General features: G+C 33.9%; 2 protein-coding genes and 1 long non-coding RNA gene across 4 annotated transcripts; 1 reads left to right on the top strand and 2 right to left on the bottom strand.

Annotated features, from left to right (window-relative positions):
* Window positions 1-6,180: 6,180 nt before the first annotated feature.
* LOC149884167 (uncharacterized) lies at window positions 6,181-6,717 on the bottom strand. The gene has a single exon (XM_090098713.1). The coding sequence runs from the start codon at window positions 6,715-6,717 to the stop codon at window positions 6,181-6,183; it is 537 nt and encodes a 178-aa protein (XP_089954839.1).
* Window positions 6,718-10,102: 3,385 nt separating this feature from the next.
* Window positions 10,103-15,995, bottom strand: LOC149884168 (uncharacterized). Its single transcript, XM_090098714.1, has 2 exons — window positions 14,545-15,995; window positions 10,103-13,670 (listed from the first exon to the last, which is right to left on the bottom strand). The coding sequence occupies exon 2, from the start codon at window positions 11,849-11,851 to the stop codon at window positions 10,103-10,105; it is 1,749 nt and encodes a 582-aa protein (XP_089954840.1). The 5' UTR covers window positions 11,852-13,670; window positions 14,545-15,995.
* Window positions 15,996-18,366: 2,371 nt separating this feature from the next.
* Window positions 18,367-22,259, top strand: LOC149884169 (uncharacterized). Of its 2 annotated transcripts, none has more exons than XR_016455725.1 (3): window positions 18,367-18,662; window positions 18,782-19,075; window positions 20,527-22,259. It is a non-coding gene; the product is annotated as an uncharacterized LOC149884169 (long non-coding RNA). The 2 variants fall into 2 exon arrangements; XR_016455726.1 differs by having other exon boundaries at window positions 18,395-18,662; window positions 18,782-19,035.
* Window positions 22,260-23,666: the final 1,407 nt, after the last annotated feature.

The raw sequence follows: 23,666 nt of genomic DNA on the forward strand, positions 1-23,666 counted from the left end.
TCAACTTCATAAGTAGTTTGCCGTTGGTTATAATACAACTGAAGTTTATAGTTTTTACAATGAACTGGAAAACGGAATGTCTAATGTCAATCACATACTGGTTGTTCCTCCATCAAACTGAAACAATATAAATGAGGCAGAATTGCTTTTTTTATATTTCAGTTTAGAACTTAGCTTAGACTTTTACCAAGAAAGAAGGCAACTACTATAGAAAGCCGGTTCTGGCGCATTGATACTTTCCCATACTTAAGGGTGATAGCTTTGATGCGATGTGTTACCTTTTATTTAAAAATGTGTGTTATTTCTAAGATGTGTAAAGAAGTATAAAAATAATCATGTTATTTGTATACCCTTCAAGATGCCTAAATTTTTCATACCTTTTTATTTTCTTACCTTGTAGTGTCCAATAGCCAATGTGGCGTGATCATTCAATAGGATTCTTTTGTCATCTTTTGCGCTGAGTGCAACTTTGTTGATTTCTTCGGTGTAGATGTCGTGAAGATGGGAACGGATAACGTTCATGGTTGCAAGTTGTTCATTTCCAGTCAATAAGCAGTCTTTAAAATGTTGGTGTGTAATCTTATTTTTTACCACGTTCTTTTTCATCCCTTTGCATTTTTTGTGTTCATCTTTAGTGATTTTGTAAGAGTAGAGCTTGGGTCTAAGTCCAACAAACTCTTTAATTATTTTTCCTCCGGCTTCGTGTTTGAACATGCCGATGGTCTTATTATTTAATCCTACTTCAAAGCCAACGTTTTCAATGGCAGGATGGTTATTAGAAAAGTTGCTCGTGTCAAACATGTTTTTAAGATCGTTTGAAATGTCTTTGAAAAAATCATCCGTTTCGATTTCGTAAAAAAGTGAGTCAGTGTCGGTCATGAGCAGCTTGGCTTTATCACCGTATTTAGGTTTGATGTATCCGTAATGGAAATCAAACATCAAAGTTTTGCTCAAATCGAGGATGCTCATTCCCAAGTAAACAGGTTTATCGTAAAAGCATTTTGTTTTTTCCATGTGAATCGCGATTAAGTTTTCATCAAAAATTCTGTTTCGTTTATAGCGAGGGACTTTGGACAATTTTAAGGCTTCTTTTTTAGTGGTGATGAGTCTGACATCAACGCGCTTTAGAATATTTTCCATTGTTTTCCCAAAGACGGAGTTGTTCATGAGTTTGAAAAATTCCTTATCAGATTCGTTGGTAGCTCTTGTTCTTTCCTTGGTGTTGAGATCAATGTATTTTTCCATGAAAGGTTCTTCTCTAAAGGTGATTCCTCGATGAATTTTGGTGATGACCAAGCCCAATCGTTCATAGAGTTTTAGGTTTTCATGATGAACGACGTATTTTTCTTTGTTGTTTAAATTTGGAACAAGTTTGTCTACTTTTCCAATGGTTAATCTTTCAGGAGCCAAAGGGTAGTCGTTGTGTAAATCGTGAAGCTCATCAGGATAGCTCAAATCGACTTCAAGAATGCATGGCATGCTGCGCCAATTTTGAAGATCATTCATCCATCTGAATCCTCCAACGGGAAGAGGTTTGCTCATGGCCCATCTGTATAAATTGTTGGCGTCTAAATACTGGAGGAATTTCGATGGTTGTGAAGGATCATAGTCTTGCATGTATTTGTTGTTAGTATTTCCAAGTCGGTTGGAGATCATGCTGATTCCACCGCGTATTCCTTTTCGGATCATGTTGAGCATGTCAATATCGGTTATCAATTCCAATTTAATTTTAGTTTCCTTTAACATGGCGTCCCAGGCTAATCCAGGAGATGTGTAATACCAGGCGGGATCAAGGCCGTAACATTTTATGCATACGTTTCTAAAATTTTCAAAGGCATCTGCAAGAATCAGCACGTCAGACTTGTTGTACAGCTCGTGGTAATCTTTAAAGGTTTCACATCCAAATACTTTCCAAACGTTTTGTGCATGCGCGTAGTCTTCCTCTTTTGCTGGTTCATCTTCCAATTTGGAATAAAAGGCTTCTTTGGGTGGCAATTGTGTTTCAGAGAATTTTTTAATGGAGTTCACCCATTCGTAAGGGTAAATGCCTTTTTTTCTTATCAAGTTGAACTGTTTATCTTCAGAAAAATATTTTTTAACGTTTTTGCATTGATCGTCGGTTAGATTTTTAGCCAGTTTTTCTAATTTGTCAGGCATGAATCTGGTGGTGTCAATAAACCTAATTTCTTTCCAAACTCCTTGAAGTTTACCTTTTTTATTGATAAAGTCTCTCACTTTAATTTTTTTCGAGAAGCTGATGTAATTTTCTTCGTTGTTGGGTATGCAATTGAGCTTTCCACCTAATTTCTTGATGAATAAATGACAGTCGTAGCCAGACAAGTTATGAAAGGCAAGTGGAATAAATTTTGGAATTTGATAATCTAAGTTGCATTGTTTGTGAGCAGCACCACGGTATTTTCCAGTCAAATGACAGTGGTCCCATACTTTATCACCGTTAAGATCTTTATTGCAAATGTGACATTCAGTTGCAGCTTCAAACTTCTTCTTGTCCTCATCAGTTTCTATTTTATTTTTTTCCCATTGTTGTTGTAGTAAATCGCTGTCGTTCCAAATCTTTTTAAGGTCTGCTTCAAGCCTGGTGATAAATTTTTCAGCCACGTCATCGTCATCACTTTCTGCTGTGTACGTTTCAAGCTTTCCCTTGTAAATGGTTTCGTCGTAGCATTTGATATAATAGACGATGGAACTTGGAACATGCTTTTGATATTGTTTGGTGTATGATTCTTTATTATTATACTCAGTGTTGTCATCGATAGGTTTGATAAAACTTTCAAAGTCGGCATAGACCACAAACGGATGTCTCATACTATTGTTGTAGTTTTTAAACTCAAGGGTCGACCCTTCTTTAGGAAGATCGATTCTCATTGGAGCATTATCATAGCAGTCTTCTCGATGGATTTGAAGCTTTTCTTCTTGACCAAAACCTTGCATGCACCTTCTGCAAAAATATCTTTTATGTTGCTTTTTCGATGCTGAAGAACCGGCAAACCGACTGAAATTTTTATTGAGACAATAATGGCTGTTTTCTTCGTTTGAAATATACAACAAATCAACACAGTGCTTTCGGTCCATAAAATCAGATACTCGTAAAGGTTGAGGTGCTTTTTCTTCATACTCATAGACGTTTACGCTAATTTCAGGATTATTCACTTCAAACTTGTCGATTTTATGGTAATCAACAGGAAATTTTATTCCATCCCAATCGAGCTCTTCTGATTTTAGAATCAAGTCATCATCAATTCTTTCGTTGTCTCTATTTTTAAGGTTTAGAGCTCTGGTGACGCACCACTTGAAGCATTCATTGTCGTTGTTTTCCATGTTGACAATGGCCTTTTTGTTTTTCAACTTGGGAGGTAGCTCCATGTAGGAAGAACCGCTGAGAGGTCTATAGTCGATAAAATTCATGTCCATTTTTAAAATCTTGGACAAGACGCCATTAGATCCCAACTTGTTGTATTTGACACTATTTTCCAAGATTTATTCTTCCATTTGCCTTATTAACGTTCTTAAATCCGTTGCCGCTAGAATAATTTCCGAGTTGGATGAAAAGTTTGCTTCCCGAGTCACTTCTTCACCAGTCATGATGCTTACAGATTTCATTTCGCACGTTAAAATAATTCTTACTTTGGTGTTTCTTTCTCCCTCCATGGTTTGAATGGCAGACTCTCTTACCAAATTAAAAAAGGATGCAATGTCTTGGTATCGAGAAGAAGGCTTGTAAGAAAATTGTCTCACAGCACGCTCTGCAGAATGTTCAGTCAACTTGAATTTTATTTTATAAGGCTTTGACACGGGTTGTTTATACACTGTTCTTAATACAAGTGATTTGATAGACTTTATCTTTTCATCGATTTGTTCCACTGATTCGTTTACCTTATTCTTGACTACTTCAGGAACGTAGGGATCTATCCATTCTTTAACATCATTAAACTTAGTTTTAACATAGGACGCCACACTTTTTGCAGCTGCTGTCAGACTTGAAAATAAACCAGGTCTTGGTACTGGAACCGGTCTAGGCGTAATAACGTTTGTTGAATCGATAACCGGTGTGTTAAGAATAGAGGGTTCATCTCTTGTCATCCTATTTTGCAAGAGAGTAGAAGGTTCGAATGAAATCAAGTCGCTAGACCTTGGTCTTGGGGCAGGCACAGGTCTTGGGGCAGGCACAGGTCTTGGAGCAGGCACAGGTCTTTCAGAACCAACAACAAACCTTACTTTTGTCGGTTTTACAGAAACTTTTACAGCTGGTCGAACAAACCTAACCACGCTTTCATTAACAGATAACGGTCTTGCCTCAGTCGTTCGTCTACGAGTTGAAGCAGCGACAACTCTAGGAGGAGCAGCAGGCTGCAAAGCCCTTACAAGATCCTCCTTTCTCAACTTGTAATAATATTTAATATTTTGCTTTTTAGCAATTTCTCGCAATTCTTTCACCGTTTTGTTTTCCATTTTAATAACACAAGATTTTTATTTATATCATTCTTCAATTTTTAAATTCAATATATAAAAGAATTTAAAAACTTCTCGCGCTAAAAATCTCATATTTGTTTCCATCCACTACTTTTCCATTTCGTCTCGCAAAGTACTGCCAGCCATGCCCTGTCTTTTTCTTCGATTCATAAACAGACTTGTATTTCACCACCTCACCAGTACCAACATGAGTTATTCTTAAACCTAAAGGATTATTTCTAATTAAACCAAGTCTCGCATATTTAGGATCAAGAGGCTTCTTTTCTTTTTTCTCATTTTTTCTAGATCTTCCAACAGGTCTCACCTCTTTTGAGTTTTCCAAAATTGCATCTTTATTAATCAAGTTGTTCTCAACCGCAAGCATCATGAGCGATATTTTATTGTCAGACGTTTTGGAAACACCATTTTCTTTTAACAAATTTTTCAAAAACTTTCTTGTGTAAGACATCTTTTATTATATCAAGATTTTATTTAAATCAAATTCGATTTTTTCATTTCTAACATCTGAAGAATTTTCATGGATACAAAGTATTCTAAAGTTTTCATACACAATGTCTTAGGAAGCGAGTGAATGATTTAAAATTGCGCTTTTTAATTCTCCAGAAATCTTTTTTTTCTCCTCGAAATCGCAATCCAAACCAAGCACATACTTGTCAATCATTCTTAGCTTTTCTTCTTTAGACAAGCCTTTCCAAGTACTGAGATGCTCTTTGATTTTCTTTTCCATTCGTGAATATTCTGTCTCACCACTCCATACAAGTCGGTAAAGCTTGTCTCTCTCTCCATCACTGTACTCTTTTGGAATATTAAAATCTCCGTTTTCAGTGACGTAAACAGATTCACGAAAAACACCTGTTTTTCCAAATGCAAGAAGCTCAAGATGTCTTTTTTTATTTGCGTCAGTCTCTTTTATACTACATTCTAAAAAAAACGGAAAAAACTGTTTCATTTTATTCTTCTTGTAACCAATTTAATCCATTTTTAAGATCCTTTTTCGGTCTACCCACAGGTCGCTCTTCCTTCACGTCTTTAATCCATTCGTTTTTATCAATCAAGTTGTTTTCAGCCGCAAGCATCATGAGCGACATTTTATTGTTTGACGTTTTGGAAATTCCGTTTTCTTTCAGTAATTTTTTCAAATCCTTTTTCGTATACCTCATTTTTTTTATTAAAAAATATTATTTTGAAAACATTTCAGTAAACAATATTCATTCTGCTTCCATCTGATTTAAGTCTAAGCAATTTATCGGAAATGAGGACGGCAAAGGCTTGAGTGTTTGCAGGAACGTTTGCATTGAATGTAGCTTTTATTTGCACATCTATCACTGAAGTTTTTAACCTCTCAGCCTGCTTGCTTACATCAAAAACAAAAAGAGGACAAATGAATCTATAGTTTAAGGCGGACAAATTAGGTTGAGCTATAATTTCGTTTGTTCCATAAAGTCTATTGTCAAACTTAGAGGCGTCTCTATAAGCTCTTGAGTATTTGTTGTTATTAAAGTCTAAATTGTAATCAACAGCGGGATACCTTTCACTGTTTAAGATGACATACATGTTTTTCAAATCGCAGTGATCAAAGACTGAAGGATTTAATTCTTGACTTCCAGATTTATTGGTTTGGAATCCAACAATGACATACCTAGGTCTTTCACTAGCAGATCTTGCGCTTAGCCTCCAACTAAAGTTGTTTTATACAGGAACAGCGATGGTATCACATTGTCTAAATCTGAACGAAAATGGGACATCTACTTTTGATTCAATGATTTTGTAAAGATTGTTACTACTCGCGACAGAGGGTGTGACATGAGGCATAAACAAAGATAATTTAGTTAGATCCACTTTTCCTGCAGCTGTTGCAGCTGTTCTAAAAATAACATCACTATCACCCTTTCTCACAAGAGCAAGTGTATGCTTAAATCCATAGAGCACTTTATCGTAATCATCGCAAAATCCAAAAATGTGCTTTAAAGGAATGCAGAACGAAAACGTTCCTTTTTCTTCACTTTTTGTAATGATGTAATCTTGTCTTTGCTTAAATCCAGTGTTGTTAACAAGATCTGCTAAAGCTGTTACATCTCTTTGCCACAGCTGATTCATTCCTTCAGACACTTGGAACTCTACTGGATATTTGAGGTATCCAATCATGGTGGTAGCTTGTCCAGGTTCGTAAATGGTTTCTACCTCTTGATTCGACAACTGATAAGAAATCTGACTGAACATATGCATGATACCGTTGTTAGCAAGAGCAACGACGTCTGTATCAGCGTAGGAAGTTCCATCCACTTTTAAAAGTCTTCCTTCAACCAAAAGGTAAGCCTCAGATGGAAGCGTGAACAAATCTTGTTGCTCAATATTGATTCTTATTTCTCCATCCACGTTTAGATTCTTATTCACTGGTTCGTATTCATGAAACTCGAATCTCTCAATTTCTTCATCAACAATAATCTCTTCTGTAAAATTTAAAACATCGGAATTTGCCATTTTTATACGTCAAAGAAAAAAAATTTTTTAGATTTCACAAGTGAAATCCTCATGCAATCAAAAGCCCATTTCCCTTTTTTACCAGGTCTTGTATTCTAATCGCTCCTCCTCCAAACATGGAATATTCATCTATAACTGGTGCTGCTCTGTTAACAATGCTTGAAATAATTTCTTTGCTTTTAAGGCTGAGATCATTCTTTGCAGCTTCATGAGGCTTTGGAGTTCCAGTCTTGGCATACAATTTCTCAATGGTCTTTTTGCCTTTATCAATAGCCACATCTCTAGCAGTGGAAATGGCTGTAGAAGCTAGCTCTTTTCCTGCAGATTTAGTAGCCATGATTGCTTCTCTTCCCAGTTCAGTTTTTGCAATTTTATTAGCCAAAGTAGATGCTGCTCTTGAAGCGCTTGAAGATGCTGCTCTTCTCAAGAAATTTTTAAGCGTGTCAATTATACCACTTCCACCCACAATATGCTTCTTAACATATCTATTTCTATAAACGATCATTTTTATTTCCATAGATTTTTTTTTATTTCATATCGATATACGCGATCATAGACTTGTACTCGTCTTTATTAATCCTATTTTGTCTCAACAGCTCATCGCAAATGGAAACAGCTACATTTCTCGACTCTTTATTTCCAGCATGCCATGCAGCGATGCTCAAATTGAGATTTTCCACAAGAGCGTTTGGATCGCTCGGAAGAATAATTACACCATAACCTTTTTTGACTTAGGTTTCACTTTTAAATTTATCCCAAATAGGCTTTATAATCGTGCCGTATTTTTCAGATCTCGAAGCTTTTGGCTTCTTTGAATTTGCATCAGACTCTATTGCTCGAGTTTTAATAAGTATATCTTCATAATTTTCAAGGTCATCATCAGTGTACTTGGTTTTATCAGGCTTGGATCTTGAGATCAGCTCCCAAAGTCCTATTGTTCCATTATACTTTTCTCCACCAATAATGACATCGTTTTCATCGATGGTTACTTCTTCTTTACCGATATACAATTTTCCACCTTCTGCATGAATTCCAAAAACTCTATCGCATAATTCTTTTTTCGATGCATATCTAGCCATGTAGTAACACGCAATACCTCCTAAATTCATTCTTTTAATGGATGAAGGCTCGATTTCTGGATAAGTCAAAGCCAGTGGAGTGTTTTCAGCCTCTTTGTATGCGATGCTCTTTAGTTCGTTTTGCATCTTTTCATTGCTTTCAATCAGAGGCTTGTAAAGCTTGCTCAAATCAGTCTGAAGATTAGCATCATAAATATTTTCATTCAAACTATCTTGATAGATTCTTTTTCTTCTTTCAACAAATTCTCTCACAATTTCATCTCTCTTGTTAGGGTCTAGTATTTTAAAAAAGGACATTTTTTAAAACACAAGAAAAAACTTAAACGCAGACTTATATGTGTTTTTTAAATTAGTTTTTCTTAGATCTTTTGGATCCGTGGAAAAATCTCTAATTTTTCTTAGATTCTTTGAATCCGTGGAAATCTACGATTTCTTAGATTCGCTTGCGAATCCGTTGAAAAATATTAGTTTTTCTTAAACATATTGTTGAACGCTTTTATCGCATCTTCTCTTCCTTTTTGGATCAACGACTCTTTGGTTATCTCGTCAATGTTGATTTTTGTTTTAGCTCTTATTTCTTTCATCAAGCTCTTAAACTTTTGAAGCTCCTCTAAAATCAATTCTTACTCTGAATCGCTCACAACGTTGTCTACTAAAGCCTTTGAAATGTGACTGTTGATGGTGTTCAATTTCGACTCTGCCAACACTTTGATCTTTTCATGCTTCTCCGCTTTTAATGCTAGTTTTTTGTTGACTTGTCCTCCTACAATGGATAAAAACCCCATTCCAATAGCCACACCTTCACACGCAATCGCAACAGGGGCAGCAGCGATGGTGGTTAAAGTTCCAATTCCAACAACTCCAAGCGCAACACCACCTGCTTGCAACGTAGTGTCTACAAAAGAAATGAATCTGAAAGCGCGATGGTACTTTTTGCTCATATGTACTCTCTTTTTCCTCTCGTTGTCCATCTCTTTCTGAATCTCGCTTATTTTCTGAAGACGGTAATTGTGTCCTTCATCTGCAGGAGCTGTTGGAAGAACTGGATAAAGTTTAGATTTAGCATCGTAATTGTATTCCATTTTATATTAAACGAAAAAAAATATTTTTTTTCACTCATTAATGAAATTGACAAAGCATAAACTTTCCCCTTTTTTAATAATGACATCTGACTTGCTGTTATTGTAAATTTCCATGATCACATAATCCGTCGACTCTGATAGTATGATGCTGTGACTGAAATAATCCAGTTTTGATTTTAGGCTTTCCCTCAAATTCACTAAAGCTAATCCGCTTTTAAGTTTTATTCCAAACATAAAAGTTATTTTCTGATGACTCAGTTTATTTAGAGTGATGTCTTTTTGAGCAAATATTTCATATCTCGTTCCTAGTTTTGAGGGAGGATGCTTTAAATACTTGTCGAAAAAAAGAAATGATTTATTACACACCTTTCGATCATAATGAAAAAATTTTTTATATTGAGCTTCCATTTTTATTATTACAAAAAAATTATTTTTTTAATACATCATTTTATTCCATCTTGAATTTTCAATTCTTCAAAAAGAATTAAAAATCTGTTTAAGCAGCAGAAGCACACACTCTATATTTATCCTTATGAAAACCTTCACACAATGCTTTAATCATTCTATTTCTTTTTTCCTCTTCTTCGCTTTCATCATCTTCGCTTTCATCATCTTCGCTTTCATCATCTTCGCTTTCATCATCTTCGCTTTCATCATCTTCGCTTTCATCATCTTCGCTTTCATAACGATTAAGCCTTAAACTATATCTATAATCTTCTCTTAAATCTTCAAACATTTCAAGCATATCGTCAGTTAATTCATCTTGTAAATCTAACATATCTCTTTCAAGTCTATCCAGATCTCTTTCAATACTATACAGATCTTTCCACGGTATGTTTTGCCCCATTGAACTCATTAGTTCTTCCATTGCATTCATTCGTTCTATTATTTCACTCTGTCTCATCTTCAGTTTATATATCAATAGAAATTTATTTAAGTCATTTTCAAAAAATTTTTTTCATCTGTACATTAAGCGTAATAATAGACTTGTCCGAGAAGAAGGAAAAAGCTTCCGGATTGACCGACTTGAGCATCACCAGAGTTGAGCGTGACAACGAGTCTTCTACCAGCTGCGACAGTAGGCATAGAATCTGCTTCTCCAAAGTTTCTGTAAAAAGAAATGGTAGATGTAGAGCCGATGGATGAAGTGGATTGATACAGAAGTCCAGTCGATTTGTTGTTGAATGAAGTCACATTTGCTCCATTCCATGAGGACAAGTAAAAATCTTCCAGTCCAGAGGATGAAAAGAAGCATGTACTGTCACCGTCATAAACAGGAAAGTAGGTGTAATTGTTGGTGTTGTACGGTGTCCAAGGAGTGAGAACGGTTCCGTTGCCTGGAGGTAAATTTCCATCATACATTCTGACTCTAGATTCCCACCAGTTTCCAGAGGCGCCGATGATGTGCACCCTGATGTATTTCAACGACACACCATTTCCTTTTCCGTTGGTGTTCATCAAAACGTATTCGCTGCCGTAAGTGGTATTCAAATATCGAAACGTTCTGCAGTACAGCTTGTAAAGAGGGATGCTAGCAGGAATAGAAGCAAGTGTGGAAATGAACGGTTGAATCCAGTAAGTGATGGCTGTGGCATTTCTGTTGACCAGTTGAATGGATATGTCGTTTCTGAAAGGCATGTCCAACGTGAAATATCCTCCCAAGGAAGTGGTGTTAAACATGTTGCATCCCTGTAAAGAATTGGTGTAAAAAGCTCCTCCCAAAGGAGAAAAAAGCAAATCGGTAGCAAGTCCTGTTTGATCCACTCCAATTCCTTCTGTTGTTTCTGAATAATTCCCCACATTGATTTCTCCGTCAGTGAAGATTCGAATAAAAACTTGACCGGGAATATTCGTGCCAGAGGTGCTGTATAAAGCTAGCCACAGTCTTCTCAACACTCCTGATTTTCCGGAAAACGCAAACACAGGAGAAGTGGTTAATGCTGCAACGGTCTGAGACTTGAAACCTAAACTGGTAAAACTGGATCCTGGAACGACACTGGTCAAACTCGATTTTTGTAACAGTAAGTCAACATAATTTTTTGTCGCTCCATCTTGTGCGTTGGTTGGATCGAGCACATTGATCAATTTGTGCGAGTTCAAATCCGAGTCTGCTGCACCTACAGTCGTCCCACCCGAAGCATGCGTATCGACGTAATTTTTCGTAGCTGAATCTGAGGCTGATGTAGGTTCAGACAAATTAGTTAGTTTATGTGCTGTCATGTTAATGTCTACGTAAGAAATAGCGTTGTAAGCAACTTTGGTGTCTACATACCCTTTTGTTGCAGCGTCTTTTAAATTGGTAGGATCAGTTACATTAATCAACTTGTGAGAGTTCATGTCGATGATTCCCGTGATGGTGCTGGATCCGTCTGTTTTAACACACAGACTCCAGCTGACGTCGACGTAATTTTTAGTGGCGGCTTCGTGAAGATTAGTCGGCTCGTTCAAATTGATCGCCTTATAAAAATTCAAATCCAAATCTGTAGTTCCCACTACAGAACCACCTGACGCATGCGTATCCACGCAATTTTTAGTAGCAGCATCGTGTGCGTTAGTCGGTTCACCCATATTGATGATTTTATGAGAGTTGTAATCTAAATCTGCAGTGATGGTGCTGTTTCCATCCGTTCTGACATAGAGATCACCTGTTATGGTTGTTGATGAGGAAGGATCATAAAAATACCTTCCCAATTCAGTTCTTCCAAATTTGTCAATCATTTTATATAGACACGACTTTTTTTTCACCAAAGTGTGTTAACAACGCTTTGAAAGTCATCCCCTTCCTGTAATTTTTTCAAGACGTAAAGACACAAGTGACCGCAATAAGATGTATTACCAAACTGTACTCTCTCGCTGTTGTAAAAGACTGGACTTTTTAAATAATCAATGAGCTCAACAAGAGGAGGCTGAGCATAAGAGTCAAAGCTGTATTTTTTGTCTCCGTCTTTATACCAACAGATCCAATGAAATCCATCTGTGCTAGAATCTCCCGTGTTGACAATTCCACATTCTTTTTTTCTTGTCTTTTTTGGTAACTCATCCCTGACAAACACGCCTCTAAAGTTTTTAATTTTGAGCTTTTTCACAGCATCTATTAATTGAAAGTTGGTTATAGGTTTGTTCGGTAGTACAATTCCTTCAACGTTGATCATTTTTAAAATTCAGAAAAATTTTAAAAAATTCAAATTCCATGGGTTTTTACATTTCATCATCCTGTTCTATTTCATTATCCGATTCTTTCACCTCTAAATTCAAGTCTTCACACATCATGATGCTATTAGAAAAAGTTGCAGTTTTTACGATGACGGCTTCGACCAGTTTAACTTGAATAGACACAATCGAAGGACCAATATACACCCCCTCAATTCTAAGTCCTCCAATAGCATAACATCTTTGATTGATAAAATCATGTCCAGAAGATCTGACCAAATTTTTATTACTACGTTCCCCTTTGACTCCATTTTTTATATCAAGATCTGTTTTCTTTCTATGAAATACAGAAGTAATGAGTATTTCGTCTTTCTCATTTTTATTTATAAACATTTTAGCATAAAACACAGGAGCTGCTTCAGGATGCTCAGCTTTACATTTTAAAATAGTCAATTCGTTTGAATTAATTTGCTTTTTTCTTCCTCCCTTTTTAAGTTTGGCTGACAATTTATCCACTTCACCTCTAATGAACAAAGTAATCTTTTCCATTGTGTTAATAAACTTTTCTTCTTCTTCTGTCTTTCCCTTTTTAGCATCAAAGCAAACGAAGGACATGGAATAGCCAGTCAATTTTTGTGTTGCCGGATCTTTATTCTCACATACACCATACGAAAATAATGTAGGTGTTCGTAATACAAGAGAACCATCTCCATTTGAATAAGAATATTTTACGGGTACTTTTTGATATGCGACTGGTTTTGTTGCCGTGTAAATTTCTCCAACTGATAATTTGCTCTCATCAAAATTTTCAATTGTAATAAAACTCATTTCTTTTCTATATACAAGATTTTTATTTAACTCAAAATCAAAATTTTATTTAACTCAAAATTTTTTTTCACTGTATTTTTAGATCTGTGGAAATTCGAATTTTAAACATCATTTTGCAAACGTATCAATTCTTCATTATTCACCCATGAGTTGAATGAATCTGGATATCCTAACCTTATCGTCATACAAATTATTTTACTAATTATACCACAGTATCTATGCAAGTTATTCATGTATGTTTCCAATTCCATATTTCCTCTATCCCATCGAAATTTCTGTTCCACTTCTAAAAAATCATCAACCAATTCACTTTCAAAATAAAACATCTTTTCAAGGATATCATTCATATTATCTAAATTCACTGCTTCATACATACTACAACGTAATTCATCCAACATCAATTGATACCTAGACATGAACATATCCAAGTCAATATGTTTCATGCATTCATACGTATCAGCTTCAAGCACATTTATTTTTATAACCATCTTATTCATTATCTCATTCATTTTTTTTCTTGTCGTGAATTTATTTAACTCAAAATTAAAAAATTTTTTTTCTTGCCATACAAAACGACGCGTCTATTTTTGCAAACGTATCAATTCTTCATTATTCACCCACGAGTTGAATGAATCTGGATATCCAGACCATTTGACTAAGGATCTGTTCTTTTGCTTTCGAATGACTTTTTCAATTCTAAATATGTCTTGATTGGTCTTTTGCATTTCTTGTTCATAAAATGTACCTCGTATTTCTTCGCTGTGATGGTCTGATATTTTATACGTAGGCGGGTCTGTGTACTGAATTTTTGATATAGTAAAAACCTCCTCTGTCCATCTCGGTGTATACCCCTTTTCAAAATGTGATTTCTTTTTAGTGATCCTCACTTTATCTCCAATGGAAAACTTAGATTCTTGTCTTTCTGTTCTCACCTTTCCATTTAGGGTTATCCATACCCTGCTTTTATTCTTTTCATCGCTGGCTTCAACTGGAGTCATTTTAATGGAAGAGTGTTTGGTGTGGTTGTAGTTATCAACCATTTTGTCTAAAACGTCAATGTATTTATTGGTGTTGTTAGCTGAAAAGTATTTAAACATTTTCTCTTTCATTGTTCTATTCCATCTTTCAACAACGGAACTTTTTTCTTCATTTTCAGTGGAGTATAATTGCACACCTAGAGCTTTTACATGCTTGTTATAAAACTCTTTACCTTTATCCACCCACATTTTGGCACACTTTCTCTCCTCAAATATTTTGCTTAGAGCGCTAGCTACATCAACTCCAGTTTTACTCTTTAACGGAACAATCCATCCATACTTTGAAAACACATCAATAACCATGAGCAAGTATTTAATTCCGTTGTTGAATTTTGAAAACGATTGCATGTCAACCAAATCTACAGCCCATATTTCATCAATGTCATTCACAAACACTTTTCTTCTTCTGAAATGATGTATTACTGGTTTATGAAGCTCCTCTGCAAGTTGATCCGTCCATTTCAGGTTCTCCGGTGCTTTTTTTTTATATTCGATTGCGAATCCGTGGAAAAATCTTTGATTTTTTTAACACCTAATCCGAATTTGGCTTTGGCTTTGATGATGGGCTCGATGATTTTTCGCTCGCTTATTTCTCTCTGAGTGGGGTTTTGTATAGAGTTCATTTCTTCAAGCATCATTCGATCTGCTAAATTTCTGTTTTGCTTGTCGTTAAAATACTTGTAAGCTAAATCGTGGTGATATGCAGCATTGTCCACTCTATCCACCGGTTTGCTCCACTCTTGATACATGTCTGTGGAAGTGAGTCTTTTATCTAAATTGGTTCCAGGCCCTGCAAAGTTCATCCCTGGAATGTGCATTTCTCCTGGAAACTTTGCCCATGGAAGCTTTATTTTGTTTGAAAGTTTGTTGATCGATTCTACCAAGTCTCCTCCGCTAAGCGCATGCGCAGAAACAAACTTGCATTTAGTCGTTCCGCAGATGACGCAAGTTCCTTTAAGCATATTTCTATTGCTTTTGCTTATAGCATGATGCAAGTTGTTCGTTTCTGTTATTCTTTTACATTTAACGCAATACATTTTTTATATTCAACATAATAAAAAATGGAAGTGATTGATTTGTCATGGAATGTAAATAAAAGCAAAAGAAAAAACAACAAACTTTTGCCTAGAAGTATACGTGGAATCATTATTGGGAAATCAGGTTGTGGTAAAACGACGCTGCTGCTCAATTTACTTTTAAGACCTGGATGGCTAGATTATAATCACTTGCAAGTGTTTGGCAAATCTCTTTTTCAACCGGAATATAAAATATTAAAAAACTCGTTCGAGAAGAAATTACCGAAAGAGGTTATTCTTGATTTGTTTAACATTCAAAGCAAAATTGAACAATTAAACGTAAGTCCTGAATGTGTTATTGATGAAATTTCAAAAAAATGGAATAACACAGAGGATATGGAATGTCAATTTTTCGAAACAGCTGACGATGTGCCAGAACCAGAAGATCTTGATTCATCCAAAAACAATTTAATGATCTTTGACGATTTGCAATTAACCAAACAAAACAAGTGCGAAAAATACTATATCCGAGGAAGACATTCTAACGTCGACTGCTTTTACCTCGCTCAAAATTATTTTATGCTACCTAGACAAACCATCCGAGAAAACGCTAATTTCATTTGCCTGTTTCCACAAGACTCGAAAAACATTAACCACATTTACCAAAATCATGTATCTAGCGATATGAAAATAGAAGAGTTTAAAAAGTTTTGTAAATATTGCTGGTCTCAACCTCACGGATTTGCAGTCATTGATTTATCCTCAAAAAAGGATTGTGGAAAATATCGAAGCGGATTTGACAATTTTTATTTTCCCAACTCTATATAAAAAGATGAGCGGATTTTATCTCCTTGCAAAAGCAAAAAAAGAAACTCCAACCGTAAGAAACAGCGTCATCCAAACTGAGTTTGACAACCCCATTGAATTCGAACCTAATAAAAAGTATGAAATGGCTCTTGTTGGTTTTGACACTGTTCACAGTTACACCAACATCAATTCAACAAATAATGTTTTCAGAATATACCTATATAGAGAAAAAGGAAGATCCGACAGATCCAAATAAAGTCACAAGTTATATTGACTATTACGAGTCTGAATCACTTTCGAGAATAGACGATGTAACCATCATCAGAATCACAAACGATGTTATTGGATCATCTTATGATAACGGAAAAAGAACATATGACATTTACTCTTTTCATCCTGACTCTCCTCCAGGTTATAAAATTAGCGAAAAGCCTTTCCACTTGCTATACTTACCTATCATGGTGGGTAGAATTTCAAGAATGGAAACAAGAATTGTAGATCAAAACGGTAACTTGATCGACTTTAGAGGTGAAGACATTATCCTTAGATTTCACGTTATAGAAAGAATAACCTCTGTGCTCCAAGACCTTTTTACGAGCAGCGCAGTTCAGCGATAATTTTTTTCTTTTATTTTAAAAATGAGCTACCAAAAAGTAAAAATAAACATTTCACAAAGTCAATCTGACAAAATAAAAAAAGCCATTCAAGAAAAGAGTGATGTCAATATAAGACTATCTCATTCAGATCTAGAAGGTGAACATATTCTCGCTATCACTAATGCGCAATTGAACAAAGTTACAAAAGCGTATGAATCTGGAAAAGGAGTCACACTCAAACTGAGCAAAAAACAATTATCATACAACTCAACCATTGAAGGCGGATTTATCGGAGCTCTTTTACCGTTATTAGGTATGTTAGGCAGCACTCTTGCAACAAGAGTAGTTCCTGCTCTCGCCACCGGATTGTTAGCAGGTGTAGGATCTTCTGCTGGCTCTGCTATGGTTGATAAAATTGCTGGAAGAGGAATCGTTTACTTGAAAAAGAATGGAAATGGAATGAAAATGACTGCTGCAGGATCAGGAATCTTTTTAAGACCTTGGGTAAAACCTACTATTGGTGAAGGACTCTTTGTTAAAAATGGAAAAGGCTATCAATCTATTGGAGCTGGATTATTGCTCGGACCCAACTCACCCTTCTCAAGCATTCCCTTTTTAAATTTAATTTTGTAAATTATACAAAGAAAAAAAAACTTTTTCTTGTTATAAAAAATGTCAATGAGTATTACAGAACAAGATGAATATGAGGAATTTTGTTACAGTGAACTACAGCAAATAATTAATCCCACTTTTGACCCAGAATTACACAGAATTGCTACACAATTCCACAATGATAATCGCAAAAAATTAAATACCTTACTCATTTTAAAAAATGCATTTGAAGAAGAACAACAAAAAGAACATGATCAAAGAATTAGAGAAACGCGAAGAGAAAATTATAATCACCTTTTTAAATAATGTCAACATATTATTAAAAAAATATCCATGCGCCAGAACCCGGGTACACAAATGATTATTTTTATACTTCTTTACACATCTTAGAAATAACACACATTTTTAAATAAAAGGTAACACATCGCATCAAAGCTATCACCCTTAAGTATGGGAAAGTATCAATGCGCCAGAACCGGCTTTCTATAGTAGTAAGGCAGTACTTTTTTCAAATGATTTTGTCTTTTTCACTTATCTATTCTTACCTTATTGAAAAAACGACGGTTTATTCAGTCTATAAGCGATGTGTTAACAACGTCCTCATTACTCCAACGGGGCCTAACAAGCTCATCGTCACAGACAGTTTTTTTTTCTGATGCAAACCTATTGATATTTTTAATTAATCATTCTATTATCATTCATTGATATTTTTAATTAATCATTCTATTATCATTTATTGGTATTTTTAATTAATCATTCTATTATCATTTATTGATATTTTAAATTAATCATTCTATTATCATTTATTGGTATTTTTAATTAATCATTCTATTATCATTTATTGATACTTTAAATTAATCATTCTATTATCATTTATTGATATTTTTTATTAATCATTCTATTTTCATTTAGCGAGGGGTTTTAATTTCGTTAAGGGTTCCGGTAAAAAATACCGCACGGCAAAATAGTGCCCAGAATGTCTAAGATAAAAATAATTCATATGTTGAAGTTTTCGATTTTTTATTTCAGCGTTCTGAAACTAACAAGTAATACAACATTTTACATTTTCGTAAAAAGGTTCATTGAACACTCAAAGTTTGACGTATGAACTTAAGTGGAAGCTTTTTTTTAATGTTGAATGGATATTGAAAACAATTAGATGTATGTTTATCTCTTCATCAACAAACATTTTTTGTTTTTCATACGTTGTAAAACATTATTCTGTAAAACCATTTCAGTAAAATAATTTTATAATTCAAGTTTTTTTAAATTTTTTTAAACCCATGAAAAAGCATAACAAACTACAAACTAAAGTTGACAGTATCCATATATTTAGACGTTGAACTGAAGAACACTGCCCCCAATATGAGGGTTAACGTTGAAAGTGGAAGGTACATAGGATTATTTTTTACAGAGTTATCAGGTGGGGATAATAGTATAACCCAAGCAAAAAATTAAAACTGGAGCCGCTCCTAAATTTAAGGTATGCAGATTGTATTAATTTTGATGGAAATTATTTCTATAACGTCGTATCTTTGTTGTCTTTGGTGATACAGATTTGTTAAAAACGTTAATTTTTTATTATAATTCATTTGTTTTTAGAAAAGATTGCCGATGAACCAAATAATTTCACATCTAATCTTCTAGAAGCTTTAAATTAACGTTCACAAAAGTTTTTTAAATGTCATGCTTTTATCGCTGCTCATTAATTGGATCCTCGTTTTGTATCTAATAATGCAAGTCATGAAGTTTTCAACGATTTATTGAGAAGTTGTGGAGTAGATTATATACTGAAGATTCATCACTTTATAAACTCACAAAGACAATTTGCTAAAATTGCTCAACAGCCTGAAAATGTACGAGAGGAAGTTTGTAGAACGTTTGACTCAGTTAAAGGTTTAACATTAAATAACTGATATTTAACCAGTATCTATTGGTTCATAAAATAAATTTTATTCAATTACATTAAAAAATCAAGAATTTCTGTGTATCAATAAAAATTCAATACTACTCAATAACTTGATATTAATAATTTTCGTCATCATAGGGTATTGGACGTTTCTTCCAACGAAACCAAATCAAACGAAAATACTTTAACCTCTTATTGATTTAAGATTAAAGAGTTAAATTTTAAAGAAAAGTTTTTATCTTTTAAGTGTTTGAAGACTTTTGAAACTTTAAATGATTCGAAAATCAGTTAGATTAGACAATACTTGTTGTTTGATAAACAAATAATATATCTCTTTAAGGAAGAGGTCGTCGTCAAAGCATAGATGTCATATAAAACTCAAGAATTCATCAGTAAATAACAAATATTGTTTATTGAGCCACGTATTGGTGTGAATGAAAATTTTAATATTCTTGAATATTAGCATTTAAAACGTGATGATCCTAATTGTAAGGAACTTTACAATATTTCTCAAGCTGTTTTTGGTGCTGCATTTTCTCAGGTTAAAGTGGATCGAGATCTTAGTAGTTTTGCAATGATCTACAGCAATTTGAGAACTCGACTTTCGGATGAAACATTAAACGTGATTTTAGTAGTTCGACAAAATTTGGATTTGCTTGATAAAATCAAATTTTCTTCATTACGTTAACCATATAAAAAAAAAGGTTCTATTTAATGTTATTTGTTTTAAAATGGAATATAAAACGCAACCTAAACTTTAATTTTTGGTATTTAGCACATTTCTTCTGAAGTATTTCTGAATATCAGATTTGAAACTCATTTGGAAATTCTGGGGCATTTTTTAAAAGATTATATTTTTTGAATCAACAAAACATTACTGTGGCCTTTTTGAATCAACAAAACATTAAAGCTAGCCTCGACATAACTTGTTTTAAAGATTTTGTTTTCGATAATAAAAGTTTACCAAATTATAAAGTATTGCACACTACTTTGGTAAACTTTTTTTGTCGGTTTGAAGATTGCCTCTTGTTTAATTGGAACCAACTGGCTATATTCTAAACTTCGTAACAGCTTTTTTTTCTCTCTGGCTATTACCAACTGAGAAAAACAAAATATAATTTTGTGTATCTAAGTTAACACATCATTTAACTTTAAGGTACCATGAAGTTTTTTTGAAGTAAAGTAGTAAACTTTGAATTCAATTTTGGTTAATTTTTACAATTACGTGATTTAGATGTTGTCTAATATTTACCATGTAAGGTACAAAACATGCAAATATTTTTTACCTTTTAAGGCATGCTATTGGAAAAATCTGCCCACCTTTTGCGGTGTGGTAAAGCTAGTTAACGGTCGTTTTTTGAAACTATTTTTGTTTGTGTGGTAGTGTTTGTATAATAGAACATTTTGGCAGAAAAAAATAATTAAAAATATTATTTAGTTTCAAAATGTCAACCGAGCAAACTACACAAAGATTTTTGATTGTGGACAAACACTTAGAAAATCCAACTTTATCGAATAGAAAGTTGGCGAAATCATTAAAAATATCAAGAAGAACTGTAGATACTGTTCTTAAACGGTTTACAGAACAGAAAACTAAGGATGTGGTCGAAAAAAATGCACAGCAATTTCTAGAGCTCTCGAACGTTTGGAGACTTTATTGGAAGAACATTCTGATTGGTCTGATAGATATCGAGCAAAAAAACTGAAGGTTTCCAATTTTTTTGTACACAAATGGTGACAGAGACTTGGATATCAAAGTTTTGAAGTTGTTAAAATGCCAAATCGAAACGATAAACAAAATTCAACCGCAAAGAGTCGAGCTCGAAAGTTGAATGACAACTTGTTAACAAAACATAATGGATGCATTTTGATGGATGACAAAACTTATGTTAAAATGGATTTTAAACAAATTCCTTGGCAGTGCTACTATGCTTCTAAAATAAGAGGAAATGTGAGTGATAAATACAAGTATGTAATGACTGATAAATTTTCGAAAAAATTGATGATTTGGCAGGCACTTTGCTCTTGCGGCAAAAAATCGCCAATTCATGTTTGTTTGGGCACAATGAAATCTTCGGAATACGTGAAATGTTGTCTTTCTCGTATAAAATGACTAATTAAAGCTCATAGAAGTACTTCAGTATTGTTTTGGCCTGATTTAGCCACAATACTTAACTCAAAAGATGCTCAAAAGTTTTACGATGATAATGGAGTGATGTTGGTTCCAAAAAAGATAAATCCTCCAAACTGCCCCGAATTATGTCCTATTGAAAAATATTGGGCCATCATAAAAAAGAAATTGAAATTAAGTGGAAAACAGTAGAATCAGCTACAGATTTGAAGAAAAAATGGGATTACGCTGCGAAAACTTACAAAAATCAATCTGTCCAGAAACTTATGGGAGGCATCAAAAAGAAGGTCAAAATTTTCTGTAAAACTTAATTTTTTTTTTGTTTTTTCCCTATTAATATGTAATCTATACAGTCTTAATTTTTCAGAAATATATTGATTTAAATACATTTAAGCTTTCTTACATCCTTTTTTGATCAAGAAAGGTGGGCAGATTTTTCCGATAGCATGCCTTATGGTAAGCATCGGCTTTAGGTTTTTTCGTTAGTAAACGTTTAACAAACAGTAAAGAAAAATCTTCTATAATTTCTACTTCTATGCTTTTAGGAGAAATTGAATTTTCTGAAGTTTATTAAAAAAGAACTCTATAGGTTTATAGCAGCAAATATTTTTGGCGTGAAAATTCTACTTTTATTTAACTTGTGAGTTTTGAGAAATACTTACAACCGATTTAATCGAGTGTAAATTTTGTGGAATGTGTTTAAGTCATAATTTAGTTACTTAGGTTTACTTAGGCTAATAATATTACGTTTAGTGTTTTTTTTTTCTTTTGTTTTTTAAGACAAATCAAATGGAACGTCGTTTGTTTTTGGTTATGGTTTGTACAGCTGCGTTGGGAAAAATCTTGCTCTACTGGAAATCAAATACGTTGCTGTTCAACGGATGAGATGTGAATAAAGCTTTGTTTTATGTGCGTTCGAGATTTTATGTAATGAAGTGACTAATGTATATTTTTTTTATAATTTGAAGATGGTTTTTTACCTATTTATAGACGAGTTAATATTACACCTTTAATGGTAAAGCACTTTCATACTGGAATTACAGGTTCTGTTTTTTGTGTTTAAATCAACTCTTATAGATTATAATAAACTACGAATCGATTCTATACTCCACCCTTACCAGCACCTTTCTTTTCCTCCCATTAAACTCTACTTTCCAAAATGAAAAATCCTTATTTATAGATCACGGATACAATTATCATTTTACTTAGGTTTTGTGTCATAAAAATCGTTTGCACAACATGAATTTATTGTGAAGTTCATCTCCTTTCAAAAATCTTCAAGCCATTCTGCAAGAATTTTTCAACCCTTCTTTTTCGCCAGTTATCTTTTGATTAACGTTTGTGTCTGGTCTCGACCTGTTAATAAAATCTAAAACCAATTACAGAATTATTATGAACCTTTTTAATTGAGCTTTTTAAATTTTATCGGTTATTGTAATATAGAGTTTCAAGTCGCCATCGAGAAAACAGTTTTAAACTTGAATTTTGTGGCTCTAATTTTTCATGTAATTTGATAGTTGTCTCCACATGGTGGTTCATCGCACTTTTCTTTGATCAAATAAGTAATATGTTTTTTTTGATTTTTTTCGTTTTTGAAAGAAGGGAGAAAAACTTACTGTGACTTCCTTGTCTTCACCACATACTTGAGATTTTATAGGAAGCTCTTATACTGCACTTGCTTGGCGATTAAAGAGGATCTGAGATTATCACCTGTTAGAGATTCCAGAAAGCATTGGTTTTTGATAAACACTGCGAGCTATCAAAATGCATCATCAAATGATCTAACCCCCAGCGCTACTGCTAATGTAGCCGACGAAATGACTTTTTTCGGTACAGGTCACCTTTAACAATTACAACCATGAAATGACTTTAATGAACTCTTAGAGCTTACTATTGTTTTCCTAGAAGGATTTCCTAAATTTGGAGTTGACTTCAGGGCACCGGCTGGAATTACAGAGCTAAATGGATGACAAGGAATGTGTACGTCATAAAAATCTGGATGTTTAGTAATCAATTCAAACAAATAAAGACAAAAATTATATTCGAGAAACTTGCATGCTTGCTATTCAAGAATATGCATGTTTGCTACAATTACAAATAAATCAATTTAAAGACATTTATTAAAATGTATTGTTTTTAAGAAATTTAAAGTACTTAATGACAAGCTTGTGACAGTTAGGTAATAAACAATGACAAGCTTGTGACAGTTAGGTAATAAGCTTGTGACAGTTAGGTAATAAAAACGTTTTGTTTGTACCTAGTATTACCCTAAATTTTCTTTTATTGAATTAAATAAAAATTGGTTTGTTAGTTTGTTAGAACAACTTCGTCAAGAACAGCTGATAATTTATACCGAAAACATAATCAGTTAATAGCATTTTAGTAATAATTTTTGAAAGAAAAACAAAATTGAGAGTTGAACAAGATATATATTCAATTATACAATA

The sequence above is a fragment of the Hydra viridissima genome, unplaced genomic scaffold (genome assembly GCF_058129835.1).
Source record: "Hydra viridissima isolate aposymbiotic clone 2 unplaced genomic scaffold, HvirCarnegie_v1 scaffold_9, whole genome shotgun sequence".
NCBI lineage: Eukaryota > Metazoa > Cnidaria > Hydrozoa > Anthoathecata > Hydridae > Hydra > Hydra viridissima.